This window comes from Salmo salar, chromosome ssa23 (assembly GCF_905237065.1).
Source record: "Salmo salar chromosome ssa23, Ssal_v3.1, whole genome shotgun sequence".
Lineage (NCBI taxonomy): Eukaryota > Metazoa > Chordata > Actinopteri > Salmoniformes > Salmonidae > Salmo > Salmo salar.
The window spans coordinates 26,038,403-26,059,693 of NC_059464.1; the positions used below are offsets into that span (position 1 = coordinate 26,038,403).

Sequence of the window (21,291 nt, forward strand, 5' to 3'; positions counted from 1 at the left end):
AGCAAAATCCGTTCTTTTCTTGGTATGGTAGTATACTATCAACACTACATTGAGAATTGTTCCATGGTTGCTAGGCCGTTGTTTCAGCTAACTACAGGTCAGAAGAAGCCTAGGAGAGGCAAGGGTAGGAGGAGGCCTGGTCCCTCTCGCAGGCTCACTGCTGCAGACTGGACTGCCGAATGTCAACTCGCTTTTGAAGCTTTGAAATCAGCACTAGTTGACCAGGCACTGCTGGCTCATCCAGATTTTTCTCAGCCATTTTTACTTTCTGTGGATGCATCTACTAGTGGTTTGGGAGCTGTACTATCCCAAGTGCAAGATGGGACGGCAATAGCCAGGCCAATAGCTTTTGCTAGTAAATCTCTTAATCATGCACAATCCAAGTATCCTGCTCACCGGCTGGAATTTCTAGCCATGAAATGGGCCATTCATGATAAATTCAGCCATTGGCTGCGAGGGCATAAGTTTACTGTGTGGACCGACAACAATCCACTCAAATATATTCTTACAAAGCCGAGACTTGATGCATGCGAGCAGAGATGGGTCGCAAAGCTGGCACCCTTTGACTTTGATATCCAGTACATACCAGGTCCCAAGAATGTCGTTGCTGATGCCTTGAGCAGAGAGCCATTTGTTCGCTCCACAGTTTTGCACCGACTGACAAGAATCCCATATGATGTCCTGCTGGAGGAAGCCAGAGGTCTTCGAGTGGGTGATGTTCAAGACATGTTCCGCCTCTCCTGTGAACAGCCCGAGGCTGGCTGTGGAACGTCTATGGCTCCTGGGAGTGAGTTAAGTAGAGCTGGAGACGATGTCAGTGGGTTGGTTTCCTGTGAAGAGGTGTCTGCTGTCCTCCATGCTCACCGCCGATGGGATGATGGTGCCACGGTGAGGGCCATTTCACACGCGCAGCACCTTGAGAAGTTGATGTCCATGGGTCAGAGCCCTTTACCTGTCTTTACACACAAGGAGCTGTATGATAACCAGTCACTGCATCCTGTCATCAGCAGAGTCATGTTCTTTGTAGATAGAGGCCGGCGCCCATCTAGGAGAGAGCGAGTCCTTGAAGCTAATGAAACAGTTTATACTCTAAGACAGGGGGGAAAACTCACCACACGGTTAGGGATTCTGTATCGTGTCTCAAAACACCCAGTGAGTAAGAAGAAAATATTCCAGTATGTTGTACCTGTGTCTTTGAGAGGCCTTGTGTTGAAGGGAGTTCATGATGATGCTGGTCATCAGGGTCAGCAGCGCACATTGTGGCTTACGAGACAGCGGTTTTACTGGGACTCTATGGAAAAGGATGTCAAGGAATACGTGGCCCACTGTAAGAGATGCGTGTTGAGTAAAGCACCTGAGCCTGAAGCAAGAGCTCCACTTGTCTCCATTGTGACAACGGCACCTTTGGAACTTGTGTGTATTGATTTCTGGACTGCAGAAGATTCAAACAACAAGTCTATTGATGTGTTAGTAGTGACTGATCACTTTACTAAGCTGGCATGTGCGTATCCGTGTCCAAACCAGTCTGCTAAGACTGTGGCTTGTGTTCTCTGGAATAATTTCTTCTGCGTTTATGGGTTCGCTGATTGTATCCATTCTGACAGGGGTGCTAACTTTGAAAGTTCACTTATTGCAGAATTACTTCAGTTATCTGGTGTTGGAAAGTCCCACACCACACCTTATCATCCCATGGGGAACGGTCAAGCAGAACGTCTAAATCGCACGCTGGGTGGGATGATTAGAGCTCTGCCAGCTAGATCCAAGGCTAAATGGCCTCAGATGTTGAACACATTGACATTCTCCTATAACTGCACTGTTCACGAGACTACTGGGTTTCCGCCCTTCTTCTTGATGTTTGGACGCACCCCTAGGCTGCCAGTAGATGTTATGTTTGAAAGTGTGCTGTTGGATGGGGACACGGTCGATGTGGATAAGTATGTCCAGTCTTTGGGTGAGGATCTGAGAGAAGCCATGACATTGGCTCAGCAGCATGCAAGTAAGCAACAAAAGAGACAAGCCGAGGTCTACAACAGACGGTCGAAGGGTCGTTCGGTAGAGAAGGGAGACAGAGTTCTACTTGCTAACAAGGGAGAGAGGGGCAAGAAGAAACTGGCTGATCGCTGGGACAGTGCGGTGTACATAGTTGTTGCGAAGAACAGCTCACTGAACACATATCGTATACAGCACCCTACCACTGGACGCATCAAGACGGTGCATAGGAACCTGATTATGCCAGTCAACTTTCTGCCTTTGCCTTCTTGGGAGGAACCTGAGAGTCACGGATATCTATCGAGTGGTGACGTGTTCTCTGAGATGTCTGCAGCGTCCAGCAAAATGGATGGGAGTGACGCAAGGACTGTCCACTGGGTAGCAAGCCTTCCTGAGTCTTCTGGGAGGATAGTGTAGTCCCAGTTGATGGAAGTGAAGTGGAACGGCCATATGACGTCCCCTTGAGTGAGGTGTGCTCAGTAGAAGTGGACCAGAGAGAGATCCCCAAAGCCTACAAGAGTTCTGATGGCGAAACTCCATTCAGTGGGGATGGTGCTGTAACAGATGTTGTTAACTTGGTTGAAGATGCTTTGTCAGTGTGGTCTGTGGCAATCTACCAGGATTCTGATCAGTCGTCTGACACTACTAGTGTTGAGTCTGTAACTGAAAGTGTGCTGGCTCCGGATAGGCCGAGTTGTAGTATTCCCCAACCTGAGGTTAGACCTCTGAGCACGGTTAGTGCTGTCCGTGACATTCCTGCTAGGTTTTTGGGTGAGGGTGTTCGGACTAGACTAGGTAGATTTATTAAGCCAGTGAATAGGTTAATCCAAACTATGTCTACACAGGAAATGAAACCGTTCTTGGTTTCTCAGTGACGGTAGGATATTGCCTACCTTTTCATTTTTTGGGGTGTATATGGTAATCTAACTGGGTCTTAGAGTGATTTGTGGGTTGGTCTAATATTTTTGACAATTCATGTAACTTTGTGTGTAGTTCATCAGCATAAAATGTATTTGGCATTTTTTGTATACGGTTGAATAAGGGATTAGCTACCTCTTATTTTTCCTAATCCTTCGCGGGATAGCTTTCCAGCTGATCGACCATTTGTGGGTCTAGATTTAAGGGACTACACTGGGTTACTCCGTCGCTCTGTGGGTGTGAATTTTTTTTTTTTCTTTCTTTCTTTGCTTTGTTACCTTCGAGGTAATGTGTTTTGTTTTGTGCCTATAATCTAGTGTAAAACAGTGGGGGTGAATGTAGTAGAGTGATGTTGTTCCCCTAGATTATGCACCAAGTTGCACGCAAGGACAGTTCAAGTAGGCCAGGTCAAGAGGGGATGTTAATAAGTTAATAACAATAATAATAATTCAATGTGTTTTCTTTATTTAATTACAGCAGCATAGTTAATGTTATTTTTCGGTGTACAAACATTTTTTGATATCTATATTGTAAATACACCTAATTGTAAAAGTTTGTATATTTTGGTTTGGTCCATCGCGGGTTATCCGTACTTACGGACCCTTTTATCGTTCTCTTTTGGCCGGACCTTCAGCTAGCAAGGTATGTTGTCCTTGGCGCCGTAATTTGGCAATATAAAACTGTGGTAAAGTTACATAAAGTGCTGTTACGCAATTATATGTTTTGTTACAATGTGAACAATTATAAAGATTTATGTTAACTTTCACCAAGCTCGCTAATTAGGGTATCTATTGTAACTCGGGAGTATTTGGGACCGTGTTTGAGTGAGTTGCTATGTGCTCACGCAGGTGCCCGAGAGCTGTGACTGCACCGAGGGCTAACATATTGTGTGTTGTCTCTTCGTGTGCAGGTATGTCTTTTATTTTGTTCCGAATATGTTGTATATCATTTTAATTGTATTGTATAGTGTGCTGTTGGGCACTGAATGTATGTATGCAGTTCCCGCTCTTTTGGCCGGACCTTCAGCTAGCAAGGTGCCCGAGAGCTGTGACTGCACCGAGGGCTAACATATTGTGTGTTGTCTCTTCGTGTGCAGGACCAATAAACATGATTCAACCATCATAATTCCAGTTGTGGCAGTGTCCTGATTAAAAGTACACAACGCAGAACGAACCACGCTACACTTAGTCAGTATTTGGCTATGAATACTACACGTTTAAATTGCTGGCTAGACTAACTACCAATCTACACATTTCTAGCTGACATCCCTAGCAGCCGGGGGCACTAAGCGACCGCTTATGTCGCTTATGCCTGGAACCGGCCCTGTTTGTGCCTCTAACTTTCTCACTCATCATTAGTCATGATTAATTCATGATTATCCGTAATCACGGTAGCATCCACATTCATGTAAAAGTGTTCAGAGACATATTCTTATTTACAATAAAAGTGACTCCAAAATGACACAATACATTATTTACCATTCATTTCTATTGGGTACAACATCATCCAAAACACAACCAAAACAAACTGCATATGCATCCAACAAGTTTGTAAAGTCACAAGCTTGATATAGTCATTGCATGCTATGAATATGGGACCAAATACTAAACGTTGTACTATTTTAATACACTATAGGTGAATGTGTCAAAATACTTATGACACCTACAAGTGGTGGGACTAGATACATAAAGTGCTTTCATTTCTAAACAGTAAAACAGATATGTATGAAAATACCCTCAAATAAAACGTGACTTTCTGTACAGTCGCCTCATATAAAACATTTGATCTCGAATCCAAAATGCTGGAGTATAGAGCCAAATTAAACGTTTTTGCTTCACTGTTCGAAATAAATACGGAGTGGAGTACAATAGTTCTCTGCTCTGAGCGAAAGTGCCTGTATGTATTAGCAGCACAACGACACACAGAGTAGCAGGCTAGGGATGAGATGACCAACAATGAGAATGAATGAGAGCAGGTGAAGTTCTTCACAACACAATGAGTGGGACCTCTTCAAAGAGGGGATGAAGCCAAAGTCAAGAGTTAGGATGGAGTGGTGGTGGTCAGTGGAGATGTCATGGCTTCTTTACCTGAGGGAAGAGACCTTCTGTTGGAGAGGCCCTGCAAGGTGAAACGCTTTCTAGCGAGATAACCATTGTGGTCAGGGTTATTAGTGGCAGAAGCATCAGCTAGGGAGGGAAAGGGAGAGGACAATGGTAAAGGAGGCAGAGAGTAGAGAGAAAGCCCGAGGGACGACTTCGTAAGAGTAGTATGGACACCATGACAACCCTGGACATTTTGGAGACATTGACCCCTACTCAATCACCTACATTTTAGTCTGCTTGAAAACTGATTCAAAGATCAGGGGTAGACCAACCTCAACCTATTTCTGAAAATAGATTCAGATGGTCACAAGTTTGAAGAGTGCTGACAAGGTTGTAAATAAGCATGTTTATAAGGGAGCTTCCGAGTGGCACAGCGGTCTAAGGCAAGAGGCGTCACTACAGACACCCTGGTTTGAATCCAGGATGTATTAAATTTTTAGTAGACGCTCTTATCCAGAGCGACTTACAGTAGTGAATGCATACATTTCATACATCTTTTCCCCGTACTGGTCCCCCGTGGGAATCTAACCCAAAACCCTGGCGTTGCAAACACCATGCTCTACCAACTGAGCCACACGGGACCTGTATCACAACCAGCCGTGATTGGGAGTCCCATAGGGTGGCGCACAATTGGCTCAGCATCGTCCAGGTTTGGCTGGTGTAGGCCATCGTTGTAAAAAATAATTTGTTCTTAACTGACTTGCCTAGTTAAATAAAAATAAATCAATAATAAAAAAGACCATCCCTACCAAAGGGTTCTCTCTCTGTTCTAAACACAACACTGATAGTGCTCTGAGATGCATAATAAGCTTGACATGGAATTTCCTGGAGCCTTTCACCATATGGACTAAACCTGACCCATGATTGACCCCTCTATGCTCCATCAACAACACAACATGCATTAGGAAGAGAAGAGTCCTCCACAATCATGCTGTAACTGCAACGGTATAAGGATTTAGACACCTGCCAATGCCAACCCTAGAAAACACTTTTACACAATAAATATTTTCAAAGTGGACTTGTGTGTGTTTGTGTGATTTCAAGGACACTTTAACCACCTGCCCTGGAGGGTGTTCAAAATGTCAATTTTATCTTGTACATAATTATCACCTTCTGATTGTGAGAACACAAAATAATCACAACTCCCAGCTTCACCTCCTCTCACCAACATCACACCTCTGACAAATGTGCCAAACAGAGAAATGTCAATGCTGCCGCTTCTTCTTCTTCTTACCTCAGAGGTTACTCTGGCCTTCTGGAGATCTTGAGATGAGAAAATAAATTGGAGCTTTTGGATAACTATGAGAGAGAATCTAGTAGACTGACTGAGAATGTGAGCGTGGTATATACCGTATCCTTGGTAACACAGGAGGTTGGTGGTACCTTAATTGGGGAGAACAGGCTCGTGGTAATAGCTGGAGCAGAATCAGTGGAATGGTACCAAATACATCAAACACATGGTTTCCAGGTGTTTTGGTGCCATCCCATTTGCATAGTCCCGGCCATTATTATGAGCCGTTCTCCCCTCAGCAGCCTCCACGGGTTGGCCGAATCTAACAGCTGGTCACACTAACCCCAGATGACTTGGGAGCAATGTTTCCTCTAAACAGCGCATGGGCGGCGCACGCACCTCCTCCAGGACTGCCACTCAGAAGAAATGCCATGCTGCGCAGCGATGCAAGAGATGCAACATTTCTAATGCAACAAACCAAAACAAATCTAACTTTGCAATATTGAGTCTGTGGTTTTGTTGTAGGCAGACCCAGAGCGCAACGGAGTAGAATTCCATTGGCAGTGTAGCTAGCTGACGAGCGGTAGTTCATTCACCTGCGAGTGAATGCGCTTTTCAGATCTGTTCAGATCAGAGAGCAGAGCCGTGCGTGTGCACGTTTGTTGATATTCTTTGCAAGTTAGCGAGTTATTATCCCAACTATAGATAAGTATAAGTCAGCAATGGGGAGTTACTGCTTCCTACAAGAGCACAAAACGTGTAGGCCACATTTCAAGCTGTTTTTGAAAAGCTTTTGTTTTAATTAAAGAGACAGTGTTGTATTTTGAGACAGGCTTGAATATGTAAATAAGCCAATAGGCAGTGGGGTAGCCTACATTGTCTAATTCTCTGTATGGTAATAATACATTTTATTTTGTAAAGTGGTTTCTTGCATCATTTTTATTGGCCTGGCCAAAGCTTTTGATATGGCAGACCATTCCATTCTTGTGGGCCGGCTAAGGAGTATTGGTGTCTCTGAGGCGTCTTTGGCCTGGTTTGCTAACTACCTCTCTCAAAGAGTGCAGTGTATAAAGTCAGAAAATCTGCTGTCTCAGCCACTGCCTGTCACCAAGAGAGTACCCCGAGGCTCAATCCTAGGCCCCACGCTCTTCTCAATTTACATCAACAACATAGCTCAGGCAGTAGGAAGCTCTCTCATCCATTTATATGCATGTCATGTTGTGTTGCCACCATGCTGTCTTAGCATGGCAGCAACACATGACATGTTGTTGTTTTAGGTCTCTATGTAGTGTTGTGTCTCTTGTTGTGATGTGTGTTTTGTTGTGATGTGTGTTTTGTCCCGTCGCCGCGGGAGGCCTTTTGCCTTTTGGTAGGCCGTCAATGTAAATAAGAATTTGTTCTTAACTGACTTGCCTAGTTAAATAAAGGTTAAATAAATACATTTTATAAAAATCATACAACACAATGCAATGTACAGTCACCTATCTGGCCCATGGTGTTACAGACCAAGTAAAACATAATTAATATCAAGCACTTCATAATGTAATAACATTTTTAAAAGTCTCATGCAATGTAGGCCTGCATTTAACATATAGGCTACTGTAGGATATATCATAGAAATCAAAAGCTATTTCCATGTGAACATGTTATGGGATTTGCTCCAGTGGTTTTGTTGGTAGGTCTACATTATGCTCAAATTGCCACAATAGCCTATTGGCTACTGTCTAAAACTGTAAGGGTACAGCCTCAGTGTTCACTGTAAACAACATTCAAGTTTCCGCTCACGGGACCTAAAATTTGCTCAGTGCCCCAAACAATTTGAGGGAACATTGCTTGGGAGGTATAGTGAGATGTATTATTGAAACTAAAGTATTTGGGGTCATGACCTCTGGAGTGGGTCCTGCTGACCCAAAAAGGAAACAGCTCCAATCAGGGAAATGGTTGGCATCAGCTACATATGGGTCAAAGCAAAAAATCCCACCAGATCACAGTACAAATCTCATTGTAGTCGAAACCGTACTGTACTACGGCTGCATAACTGTATGACTTTAGTGTAAGGTTGGGACTGGATTTATTTTTTGGTGGTAAAGCTCAACTCTACAACAGCGTCTGTCATACTCCTTTCCCACAGAGGAGAAGGGGAGAGATTTTCTCTGTGAGTCCGTGGTGGGGGTAATAAAGGCCCCCATGCACCCAGAACTAAGCACCTGTCAGATCCACTTACTTCTCGAGCCAGTGACGTCCAGCCACCGACTACATCCAGAGTCAAAGAGCCACTCTCCTCTCCTAACCACCACCACACGCTCCCTGGCAGACAGACTACCGTTAGCCCAGGTCTCTCTCACTGTGATGCAGCAGCACCCTGCCGCCGGGCTCTACATGGCGTGAAATCGTACCTGTTACCTCATCCTCATCTGCCAGTATAGTGAGCCAGTGTAGTGAACAATCAGAGTGGAGTGGGGGTGAGGGGTTGGCTGGGGATGATGCTGAGACAGACAGACTGAGCTAGTAATACATCCATCCTCTCATCTCTCACTAACAGAGTTAAAGCCCAGATGAAACATCCCAGCTAATTGTGCCATCAGTCTGGTGTCTTTCACAATGCCATTATGGGATAATTTGTAGATGGCAGATGCTGCCTCTTGTTTCCAGTGAACGCAGCTGAGTGGATGCTAGTTTGTCAGGGCTCGGGGGTTGGTGGTAGGGCTTTTGCGGTGTCCGTATTACCACCACACCAGCAGTCATGAGTCATGACCGCAGTAAAATTCCACGTGAGTCACGGTATTCTCCTTTTATGCACTTTGGACATGCTTTGGTAGTACCCAACTTACTGACGCCCCTCAGCTCCTAATAACGGGGTAGTCAGGGCTCTATTGTCCCTCTAACCACTCTGACATCAATGCAAAATGCAATTGAAAATCACATCAAACACATATCAACAAAACAGAAGGCCAATAGTACTTTTAAAACTCACCTCACTGCGATGATCAATTTCAAGAAAGAAATTCAACAGCAGGTTGAAACCGTGTAAAACATGGTTGTTGTGTTTCAAAGCCTAACACAACGAAATGGACAGCGTTATCTAAGGTGATGATTAATTCAAAACACCCATACCCATATAAGATCTTATGCATATGCAAGCCCCCCCCAAAAAAACCTTCAGAAAAATAATGAATATGTCATTATACAATACATAGCCTACCGCATATTACGCATAGCAGAAAAACATAAAACTAATTTAAGATGTCTTTGGTACATAATTGGTCTAGCCTATACTCCAAAATTAAACGATTCTAGTAATCGCCTTTGAGTGTGGACTGTATTATTATGCATACTGGATGGACTGGTTACCTTACGCATGCTACGCTCCAAAATGTCTATCAATGAGTCTGGGAGTGAACGTATAGCTCTAGGCGATGCTGTTGGTTCATTGATTGTGCAGTGCGGCTTACAGTTAGCCTACAATGAGTGAATTTGTATTTTGAATAGCCTAGTAATAGGGCATTTCTATATTTTCATAATTAAATCGGGTGACACAGCTATACAGAATATCTCACCAGCATGCGTTTCGATCTCCTCCCTCTCCATTATTCCTTTCTCGAGCGTGCAGACGGGCTGTCAACAAACATGTTACTATCGATGTTCGAACAGATTTCACTTGGTTTCCCGAAATAAGCACTTAGCTGCAGGAACATGGTTGGAGAAGCCATTGCATACAGAGTTTTGGCGGAATATCACCAGTGAGTGCATGCTCCTCAAACAGTGGTTGATGTGGACACCCCTTCAAATTAATGGATTCGGCTATTTCAGCCTCACCGGTTGCTGACAGGTGTATAAAATGGAGCACACAGCCATGCAATCTTCATAGATAAAACATTGGCAGTAGAATGGCCTTACTGATGAGCTCAGTGACTTTTAACATGGCATGGTCAAAGAGTGCCACCTTTCCAACAAGTCAGTTTGTCAAATTTCTGCCCTGCTAGAGCTGTCCCAGTCAATTGTAAATGATGCTATTGTGAATTGGAAATGTCTAGGAGCAATAACAGCTGAGCCGCGAAGTGGTAGTCCACACAAGCTCACAGAATGGGACTGCCAAGTGCTGAAGCGCGTAGCGTGTGAAAATTGTCTGTCCTCGGTTGCAATACTCACTACAGAGTTCCAAACTGCCTCTGGAAGCAACCTCAGCATAAGAACTGTTCGTCGGGAGCTTCATGAAATGGGTTTCCATGGCCAAGCAGCCGCACACAAGCCTAAGATCACCATGCTCAATGCCAAGAGTCGGCTCGAGTGGTGTAAAGCTCGCCACCATTGGACTCTGGAGCAGTGGAAATGCGTTCTCTGGAGTGATGAATCACACTTCACCATCTGGCAGTCCAACGGATGAATCTGGGTTTGGCGGATGCCAGGAGAATGCTACATGCCCGAATGCATAGTGCCAACTGTAAAGTTTGGTGGAGGAGGAATAATGGTCTGGGGCTGTTTTTCGTGGTTCAGGCTAGGCCCCATAGTTCCAGTGAAGGGAAATCTTAATGCTTCTGTGCTTCCAACTTTGTGGCAACAGTTTGGGGAAGGCCCTTTCCTATTTCAGCGTGACAATGCCAAGAGTGTCCAAAGCTGTCATCAAGGCAAAGGGTGGCTACTTTGAAGAATATAAAATCTAAAATATATTTTGATTTGTTTAACACTTTTTTTGGTTGCTACATGATTCCATATGTTTTATTTCATAGTTTTGATGTCTTCACTATATATTCTACAATGTAGAAAACAGTAAAAATAAAGAAAAACCCAACCCTTGAATGAGTAGGTGTCCAAAAGTTTGACTGGTACTGTATGTTTTGATTTCTAAGACATTCTAAAGTTTGTATTATTCACAACTAAAGTTGCCAAATAACTCTAAATCTAACATGTAGGACCTGTTTCAAATGATCTCTTTTACGCTCAACATGGCCACTTCATATGCGCAGTCAATCGATCCTTAATGAGAAAAATATCCTTTCTATTTTATTCAGCTAAGTTCAATGATATATTTCTTACTATAAAATCTTGTCAGCTAATTGAACAAGCCTACAGCCTATGGCATGGAGCATAGCCAGATAACATGGGCCTACAGTAGGCCAACTCATACTCTGTTCTTCTGAAATGTATTTTCTTCATATCATAATGTTTTTTAGACCTGACAACAACAACAAAAAAGATTTATTGTGATGGTGTATATTAAATTGATTTAGTAAATGTTCCAAAGACCCGCATCAGCGGCTTGTATGCTAAACGTGTTCATGTTAATTAAAGGTCAATTACCGTGAGACTGGAAGTCTTTTGCATGACAATAACCGGCTGACAAAATTTCATGACCGCCGCCCTAGTTGGCGGGGGCCGTCAGCGGCTGTGTGATCTCTCACCTCGTTTCTGTCTCATGTTGGGGCTGCTCCTCCTGAAGCCTGTCTCCGGGCTAGATGAGTCCGACTGCCTCAGGGCCATTTTGCGTATGTTTCTGAGCGGCGGAGAGGAGCGATATGGGACAGTCAATCACATAGCCACTATAGAAGCATTACATTCCCTGTACTTGAGAGCATCTATGCGCTGCCGCCATTCAATCACACGACATGATGAAAACGTTGTGAGACCAAGTACTCTACCTCATGGGAGCGTGATACACATTCTCAGTGATCTTCTGATGGAGTTGACTAGCCTCTGTGAATGGAGAAAAAAAATGGTATTGGATTAGAACATAGATTTTCAATGGAACGACATATTAGTTTAGGTTAAATTGACATAAAACGGTCAGTGAGGTGAATTCATAGGTATGCAAGTGTGTGCGTGTGTGTGTGTACATTTGTTGTTTGCATACTTGTGTACATCACACAGCATGTAGGACCATGTGAGAAACCTGCAGGCAAAAGCAGGTTGATAAAACTATATTTCAATGCCAGGCGATAAAACAGGAGAAATCCCAGGAGTTACATAAGCCACAGGAGGGTATGTGGACCAAAACAGTGTAGTCAGACCAGAAGCCGTGGGCCTAAACAGCGGTGTAGACAGAATGGAAGCCACTAATCTGTGTCTTTAACAGGAGGGACAGGACAGTTGACTGCCAAAGCCCAGGGGAGGAATCAAATCAAACAGCTGCAGTACAAGCCACTGCCTTGTCCTGCTATTACACAAACCCCATGTCGCTGGGCTTTTTAACATCTCACACTGGCTTATCTTGTGTGCTTCTCTATGCTGCTGTACGTACTCCCCTCCCACCACTTGCCAGCAGAGACAGGAGTAAATCACATCCAGCCTTCCGTCAGGCCAGAGTCACAGGCCAGAGGCCAGAGCCTCTTTCACTCTCTCTCATATGAGGGCTGCTGTGTCATTATCCAGTCCCCTCACACATACACCCTCTCTCTCACACACACACACACCGGTTGTCAGTTCAGTTGAGAGTACACAATGCACAGAGGGTCGTTTTCCTGACTGTCAGGAGCTTCGGAGCAGAACATGGGGCGATTGATGCATACTACTAGGGAGGTGGAGGGAGAGGACAGGAGGAGAGGAATGTGTGGACTGTACCATCTGGTCAGGTATGTGTTCTCAAACACTGGTCTCCCCCCCGCTTAACATTCACATCAGCATTCTGGGAGGCGTCAGGGCTGTGTCCAGGTGTCCAGTGTGGGAGCTGAGAGGGTGGTATAAATATGCCTAGACAGAGAATCCCCACACACTGCATACCTCTGCAAGCTTCGAGCTGGCCTGTCAGAACTTTCCGGATCTCTGACACCCACATGTTCTTCACATCCATGGAGGGAGCCTGGGGAGACACACAAACTAATATATATATATCCTCTGAGGTTTAACTGTACAGCCTCCCTCACACCAGACATTGGATGTTTCTGTTGTAGCGACGTCTGAGGAGCTACTCTCAGTGGGACAACACTGCCACCAAGTGGTCACAAGGAGAATATCATACAGAAAAGGCATTTGACATCTTTATGACAAATGTCTCAGGAGTGAGAGGTATGCTTCTTAGAAAAGAATGTTGCTGAATCACAGCTCTTATTACAAAGTCTGGCACCTATTTAGTATTCTTTGGAAAATAACTAGTCATTTAAATGGAAACAATTGAGTTTTATTTTTATACGCAGAAAGTTTATGGACATGTACCTGAATGATATAAACTTCCTCTCTGCCATTATACCAGATCTCAAACTTCTTAATGTCTCCTTTGACATTTTCGGTGATTCCCACAGCACTCATCTGAAACAGGGGCAAGGCTGTGGTTAACAACAATGACAGCTTCATATTTCTGATTTGTCCTGCAGCTTCACACAAACACACGTAAAGAGAATTTAAAGATAGAATCGTGCTCAGAGGCTCTTGTATTCTGCAAACTAATGTGAACTGCTACAGCTTTTTAGTTCAGCTTTAATTCCAATTGAATGGCTCTATCCTGAAACAGCCCTGGGCTGAAACATGTCTTTTCCTATTAAGTTATGAACACCATTACTCACTGACCCAATGACAGTCAGAGTGTATTACATGCAAAGCACTTTATATCAGCGAGTGAGAGAAAAAAACAAGTTCATCAAAGGTTTCCTTTAGAAAACAAAGGGTTGTCCCAGCATCCCATTGATGAAAAGAGGTCCTGTAATCTCAGGGCCCTGTTTCCTGCCCTGGCTTTTTATGCATCTAGATAAGCTTGAATTGAAATATGTGGCATGAAAGTGAATTCCAAGGTTCTCAGGGGATCGGAGAGAGCCACTGTAAAGTTTCCATATGAGAAGGGGGAAGTAAGTGGAGGATGGTGAGAATCGCAGCCCCACGGACAGTTAAAACCATTCAAATTCCAGGTGAGCAATTGTTATGTTTGTCCTACAAAGAACTGACCCCACAAGCCAACCTCACCTTTAGGGAGTGTTTGAAGCTATAGGAGGCGGACGGCTTCTCGTGTCCGTCCGTGGTCTCCTCCCGCTTCTTACAGAAAAGCAGCATCTTATTGTAGAGGAACAGGTGCCTCTGCATGGGCTTGAAGCGGGCCAGGTCCTTCACCTTGCTGTGGCCCTTCTTGTGGTCCGTCCACACGTTGAATGAGCCCTGCATCAGGAGCTTGCCCAGCTCACTAAGGTTCCCCTGGGGGTGGGAAAGGCACACAGGGGACATCAGTCCTACACCCTCACACATACAGTACACCTAGCCATAACACTCTCTCTCCACCAGATTAGTCAAACTGATTAACAGCAGGACTTCCTGGAACTTTGCCACAGCCCAACAGATCCACTCTAAGATAGGAACAGTAAGGAACAGTAATGATCTAAAATCGGACTGATTTTTCAAACCCTTTCACTCGAGCCTAGTCATACACCCCAGCCACGAGCTGTTCACTCCCTTTGCGTCAGGCAGACGGTATTGGAGCATGAGGTCTGATACCAACAGGCTCAGAGACAGTTTCTATCTTCAAGCCATCAGACTGCTGAACACTTGAACTGGACTGACCACCTGCACTGTAGCACACATGCACTCATCCACACACACGCGCACACACATTCATGATACACACACAGCACAACTCCTGCTACCATACTGCACAATTGGTAACATAATTTAAAACACATACCCAATCCCCCCTTCCCCAAATCATGCATAAATATTGGACTATAAATTGTGCCTTCCTTACTTATGCTAAAATATTTATTATATTGAGCCATTTACTATATGTTCGTATTGTTATGTTTTATTATTTCTTGTTGTTTTTGCATTGTCAAGAAGGAACCTGCAAGTAACCATTTCATTGGACGGTGTGTATACGATGCATCTCGTGTCCATTTTACGACTAATAAAACCTGAAACTACTGACCTCGAATCCCGTTATGGCAATTTGATGCATGGAGTCATTGACAGACTTGATGATGTCCAGCATGGTGGCCAGGGCCTCCTCCAACTCAGCAGTACCCTCCTGGTTCTTACTGCATTTCAGCATCTCCTAGAGAGGAAACAGAGCCGGGTCAGGACAAAGCCAAGTGGGATAAATAATGTATCTTAGCTCCTCTCACCAGCCTCCTCTGCTTGAGAGTTAAGGTCTTCCAATTAGATCAGTCTGAAGGAAGTGCTTTGCATGTTAGCCCTTGGGCAGTGAAGGAGGATGTTTGAGCAGTGAAGACATTTACATCGTATCTGTTATCTGTGTGTTGCTCTAAAATTTGAATAAGCCTGTGATTGTATAGTGCTGAAGTGAAAGATTAACCTCAGTGATAAACTTGCCTTGACCATCAACTGGTACTTGGTGATCCTCTGCACAGGCTTGAGTAAATAGGCATCCAGGGAGAGTTTGTGGTCCAGCTTCTTCTGACATTCCTGCAGTAACAAACATCATAGAATGTTTCCTGTTGCAATCATTTACAGTGCATTCAGAAAATATTAAGACCCCTTGATTCTTTCCACATTTTGGTACGTTACAGACTTGTTCTAAAATGGATTGAAAATATATATATAATTCTCATCCATCTACACACAATACCCCATAATGACAAAGCAAAACCAGGTTAAGAAATGTTTGCACATTTATTACAAATAAAAAACTGAAATACCTTATTTACATAAGTATTCAGACCCTTTGCTATGAGACTCCAAATTGAGCGTATGCTCTTTCCATTGATCATCCTTGAGATTCCACCTATGGTAAATTCAATTGATTGGACATGATTTGGAAAGGCACACACCTGTCTATATAAGGTCCCACAGTTGACAGTACATGTCAAAGCAAAAACCAAGCCATGAGGTTGAAGGAATTGTCTGTAGAGAGCCGAGACAGAATTGTGTCGAGGCACAGATCTGGGGAACGGTACCAAACAATGTCTGCGGCATTGATGGTCCCCAAGAACACGGTGGCCTCCATCATTCTTAAATGGAAGAAGTTTGGAACCACCGAGACTCTTCCTAGAGCAGGCCGTCTGGCTAAACTGAGCAATCGAGGGAGAAGGGCCTTGGTCAGGGAGGTGACCAAGAACCCGATGGTCACTCTGACAGAGCTCCAGAGTTCCTCTGTGGAGATGGGAGAACCTTCCAGAAGGACAACTATCTCTGCAGCACTCCACCAATCAGGCCTTTATGTTAGAGTGGCCAGACGGAAGCCACTCACATGACAGTCCGCTTGGAGTTTGCCAAAAGGCCCCTAAAGACTCTCAGACCATGAGAAACAAGATTATCTGGTCTGAATGCCAAGCATAACATTTTTTAGGAAACCTGGCACCATCCCTACAGTGAAGCATGGTGGTGGCCGCATCCTGCTGAGGGGATGTTTCTCAGTTGCAGGGACTGGGAGACTAGTCATGATCGAAGGAAAGATGAACGGAGCAAAGTACAGAGAGATCCTTGATGAAAACCGGCTCCAGAGCGCTCAGGACCTCAGACTGGGGCGAAGGTTCACCTTCCAACAGGACAACAACCCTAAGCACACAGCCAAGACAATGCAGGAGTGGCTTCGGGACAAGTCTCTAAATGTCCCTGACTGGTCCAGCCAGAGCCCGGACTCGAACCCGATCGAACATCTCTGGAGAGACCTGAAAGTAGCTGTGCAGCGACGCTCCCCATCCAACCTGACAGAGCTTGAGAGGATCTGCAGAGAACAATGATCTGCAGAGAAGAAAGGTGTGCCAAGCTTGTAGTGTCATACCAAAGAAGACTCTAGGCTGTAATCGCTACCAAAGATACTTCAACAAAGTACTGAGTAAAGGGTGTGAACAATTATGTAAATGTCATTTCCGGGTTTTTTTTATACATTTGTAAAATGTTCTAAAAAACTGTTTTCATCATGGGGTATTGTGTGTAGATTGAGGGGGGGAAAAAACGATTTAATGCATTTTAGAATAAGGCTGTAATGTAAAAACAAAAGTGGTATAAGTCAAAGGGTCTGAATACTTTCCAAATGCACTGTCTGTCAAGCCAAATCTGAACCCTAAACAACAGGAAATGTACGTTTTTCCAGTGACATGTTGCTTAAAGGGATAGTTCCAGCATTTAATCTATTTACCCAGAGTCAGATGAACTTGTGGATTCCATTTGTATGTCTCTGCGTTCAGTATGAAGGAATTTAGCGATAGTTTCGAAAGCCAATGCTAACTAGCATTAGCGCAATGACTGGAAGTCTACATGTACAGTAGCGTAACTACATTTATGGTAGCGTAACTTCATACTGCATGCAGAGACATAAGAATGGTATCCACAAGTTAATCTGACTCTGGGGAAGTAAAACAAGGTTCTCACAGTATCCCTTTAATGTAAACTGACACCATTATACAGTGGAATACTATATCATAACCATGACAACACTGAGACACACAACACTTAGACACCCAAGGAATGGGAGTCACCTGGAAGAACAGGCTGTCTCCACACTGTCTCCACAGTGCCTCTGATCGAGGCTTGTTCTGACAATACTTCTCATAGATCTGCAGCTCTTCTTTCTGGAGAGAGACAGACACTTAGCAATGCAACATAACAACACAGTAACGACCTTCAGTTTCCAAATTAAATCAACACAAGGAACTCACCCTTTTCAAAAAGCAGGTCCCTACCAATTCTGGCCTTTCCATGCAATTTTCAAGCTCTTTGAAAAATGTCCTGCGAACAAGGATGAAGTCAACTCAATTAAAAAGTTCAACACATTTCCTGTTTACCCCTTACAAGGTACATAAAGTACTGTATAACATTGGATACAATTGCACATTCATCAGATTGCCATTTCCTATGCTGGTAAGTTAAGAGTATGTTGGGAAATTATAGCTGGTGGACAGTCTGTGCACTTCTGTTTGGAACGTCTATGATGTGTAAAGTTATGGAAGCCATGGATGTCTGTCTGAACAACAAGGTTGGGATTTTTGTAGGGCCCTGCAGTTGACATTGAATTAACCTACTGAACCCTGAGCCTTCCCAATGAGTGTCCCATTAGTATCATGCTTGGGGGTTTGTCCTGGGTTTTAACTCCGTAAGCATTTCCACACCAGGGAGTTAATACAGTAAGTCCTTCAGCTATGGACACTGGACAGTATTTAGCTGAGTAGAGATAAAACATTACACAACAGAAATTATCCACTGATAATCAAATGATAGTGTTAAGAGCTAAAACCCTGGCACTGAAATGTTGACATATCTGATATATATGTGTTATGGATATTGTCATTGTATTAGAAATATGGACGAACTGGAAAAGCGGGGGTGAAGGAACATGTTCAAGTGAATGTGTCTGCATAATATTGAATGCCCATGTGGCGTGGAGCTCTATGGGTCCCTGTGGAACCTTTTGTTTGCCCCTCTCACTGTAACCTAACCCCACCTGAGAGGGAGTGATCACAGGGCCTTGCAGAACAATGGGTGTCCATCACATGGGGCATCACGCCTAGAACACAAAACCCCCAAGACAATACCGAGCTCACTGTCAATTGAGTTCTCGCAGCCAATCACAATGCAGGATGTATTTTTTTATTTAATTTTTTTACTTCTTGCTCAGAGAGGTATTTTACAAAGCAAGATCAACGACTCTGCCAGTTAACTTACATAAATAACGTATGATAAAAAAAAAAAAAGATAAGCTTCAAATATGCATGGTCTGATTGACCCAACAACCAAAAGTACATATCTTAGTTTAGCTTTCCTCATAAACCAGAAAATCAATCAGTAGATATCAAAGTTAGCTGGCTAAAGGCTTCTGCATACTTCAGTTAGGCTGGCGAACTCGGCTAGGCGAACAGAACGAGTGCCCTCGCATACCTTCCACATTCGCTTGAAAAACGAGAAAAAAGCAGCAATAGTACTGTTTGTCCATGTTGAGATGCCGGAGTCAGTATTAATCTAAGATAATTCAAGACATCCGTCATTAATTTGGATGTTTTTGCCGTAGAGATCTTAGTCGTGCAGTTTTACATCTAACTAGGATGTTTGGTACAGTATTTCTCAAGTGGAAACATTTGCATGAAAACGAATCGTCTATAGTTGTATGACAACAAACACTTAACTGAAGATTCCCTACTGTTGACCAATTACCGACGAAGGGGCGTAGACTTCAGCTTCAGAACTTCGGCTTGCCTCGAGAAAAATGTTTATGCGCACGAACAGCCGAAAAAAAAACATTGCCGAAGACCGAAACAAAAGTCACAAAATCTCGTCATAATACAGTATATGCACGAACTGTTCCGGATGGGAAGAATGCGGACGCCTTAACTTATTGATTCTGCTTTGTGGCATACCGTTCTGGTGATAAGGAATGTTATTTGGAGCCTTCATAGTTGACATAGCGGTACAATGTGTTCTATATATAGCTTCCATTGAAAAATGGGGGGGGAACTTCCCAAGCTGTGAGAAAGAATAAAGTCACCAGTTGTTCCATGTGAGTGCCTGCAGCCAATGAATGCATGGTAGAAATGTGTTAAACACAGGTCAGGTTAAGAGAAGTTGTTAGCAGTGGGAGACCAGTGAGAGGAAGAAGGCTATCTCTCAGGATTGTCATGTGGCAGGGGGGATGGGGACCATGCCAATCCTTTTTTCTTTTGACGTTGCAGGCACATTTGTCAACTCACTGAATATGGAAATGTAATTTACAACGAGACGGAGGAAATTAGGTCACCTGTTGTGAAATTCATATATTTCTGGGAGATTGCCAAACAGTACATCTTTCTTGTTCTCCAGGGCTGCGGGGATGAGGGGGGAAAGCTCTGTGTTGTCCAGCTCGGCAGCATATCCCTGGAGAAGAAAATCACATTCAAAGCCAATGAGTAATGGCTCAGTGAAAACAATGATAATGTCAACGCTTCTTTGATAATCTGAACCCAATAAAATCCAGTCCTCCACATGGCTTTACACATAACACTTGAATGAACATTATATGAACTAATCAATCAATCAATCAATCAATCAATCACTGACAGTTTGAGTAGCCTAATGACTCATCTAATCGATAAAGACAGCACATTTTAAGTTCAACAAAAGTTCACACGGCATTCTGAAATGGGCAGATCTAATGCAACATTTACACTGACAGTCAATTCGATTTTTAGAAAAGGGTTTTATTTTCCCTAGGTGCAGTAAGCAGAGAAAGGAGCGCTTTCTCTACTGTCTCCTTGACATTATTGCCACTAACTGGCAGCGTTTCACAGTCACGAGAGAGCCAATTAAAGTAACAAACGCACCTCCATGATGCTCTGCAGCTCCTCGACGTACAGCCTCTCAGTTTCAATAAGCTCGTTCATGATGTGTCTGGGGAGGAAAAATACAGGATCCGTCAATACACAACAATTGCAGAGAAGCCCTTTAGTCGTATTTGTCAATGCAGATAGATTAATGAAACCCATAATGAGGACATCAACTGCCTCTCACACACTAAGTGCTTTGTCAAAGTTCTAAATGATCACCAACATCATCATTAGGTTATTGTACAAACCCAAAAGAGGCTCCGCTAAAGACAACAGTACAGCACCCCAGATAGGAGGTACAAGGGGGGAAAATAAGACCTTTGGAGAATTAACCGAGGAAGTTGTCATAAAACCAACCATCTTGAGCAAAGCTAACATTTCCAGACTTTAATGGCCCCTTTAATGTGCACATTTGTATGAGTTCTGAGGTCTTGATTTTTATGTGCCATCACGAGCCCATCGAGACACTGAGTGGTGTTTGATGTATGGTCACATTTTATAGGTCAATAAAACTCCTCCAAAAGGCCCCGCCAATCTCACAGAGGCAAGCATCTGTTATATCATAGGTGACTGCCTCCTAAGTCCCAACGCAATAAGATCTGTGCATATCGATTTTGGAAGATAGGGCAGCATCATGTGAATAAATATTATGGACAGAGATGCCTTGATTGAAGCCCTGGAGGGAAACTGTTCCATGTCGCCATGTGCCTAGCCTGTTATTTGTGCTCCTAGGTAAAATCATTTTTATTGATACATACTCTGCCATCCTCCCTCATGTTGCTTAAAGCAACACCAGCTAAGGTGTTAGTGTATAAAATAGCTTAGATCTCCACACACCTCGGTGTGCCTAGAATTAAGTCAGGGAGCAAAGATAACCTCCTCCAACAGA

At 43.7% G+C, this 21,291-nt stretch overlaps 1 protein-coding gene across 13 annotated transcripts in view; it reads right to left on the reverse strand.

The window, feature by feature from the left end:
- LOC106584308 (guanine nucleotide exchange factor DBS) overlaps nucleotides 1-21,291 on the reverse strand; it is a 90,789-nt gene that overhangs the window by 14,266 nt on the left and 55,232 nt on the right. For 6 of the 13 annotated variants that reach the window (XM_045706531.1, XM_045706530.1, XM_045706533.1 and 3 more), the window contains exons 16-27: nucleotides 20,400-20,466; nucleotides 19,838-19,953; nucleotides 17,769-17,838; nucleotides 17,589-17,681; nucleotides 15,481-15,573; nucleotides 15,077-15,202; nucleotides 14,128-14,352; nucleotides 13,387-13,479; nucleotides 12,955-13,033; nucleotides 11,877-11,931; nucleotides 11,640-11,731; nucleotides 4,995-5,093 (exon numbers count right to left, since the gene is read on the reverse strand). In XM_045706531.1, the coding sequence (XP_045562487.1) occupies nucleotides 4,995-5,093; nucleotides 11,640-11,731; nucleotides 11,877-11,931; nucleotides 12,955-13,033; nucleotides 13,387-13,479; nucleotides 14,128-14,352; nucleotides 15,077-15,202; nucleotides 15,481-15,573; nucleotides 17,589-17,681; nucleotides 17,769-17,838; nucleotides 19,838-19,953; nucleotides 20,400-20,466 (1,208 nt within the window). Of the gene's footprint in view, nucleotides 1-3,480; nucleotides 3,536-3,927; nucleotides 5,094-11,639; nucleotides 11,732-11,876; nucleotides 11,932-12,954; nucleotides 13,034-13,386; nucleotides 13,480-14,127; nucleotides 14,353-15,076; nucleotides 15,203-15,480; nucleotides 15,574-17,588; nucleotides 17,682-17,768; nucleotides 17,839-19,837; nucleotides 19,954-20,399; nucleotides 20,467-21,291 lie in introns of those variants that run through there. The other 7 variants (XM_045706536.1, XM_045706535.1, XM_045706534.1 and 4 more) reach the window with 2 other exon arrangements.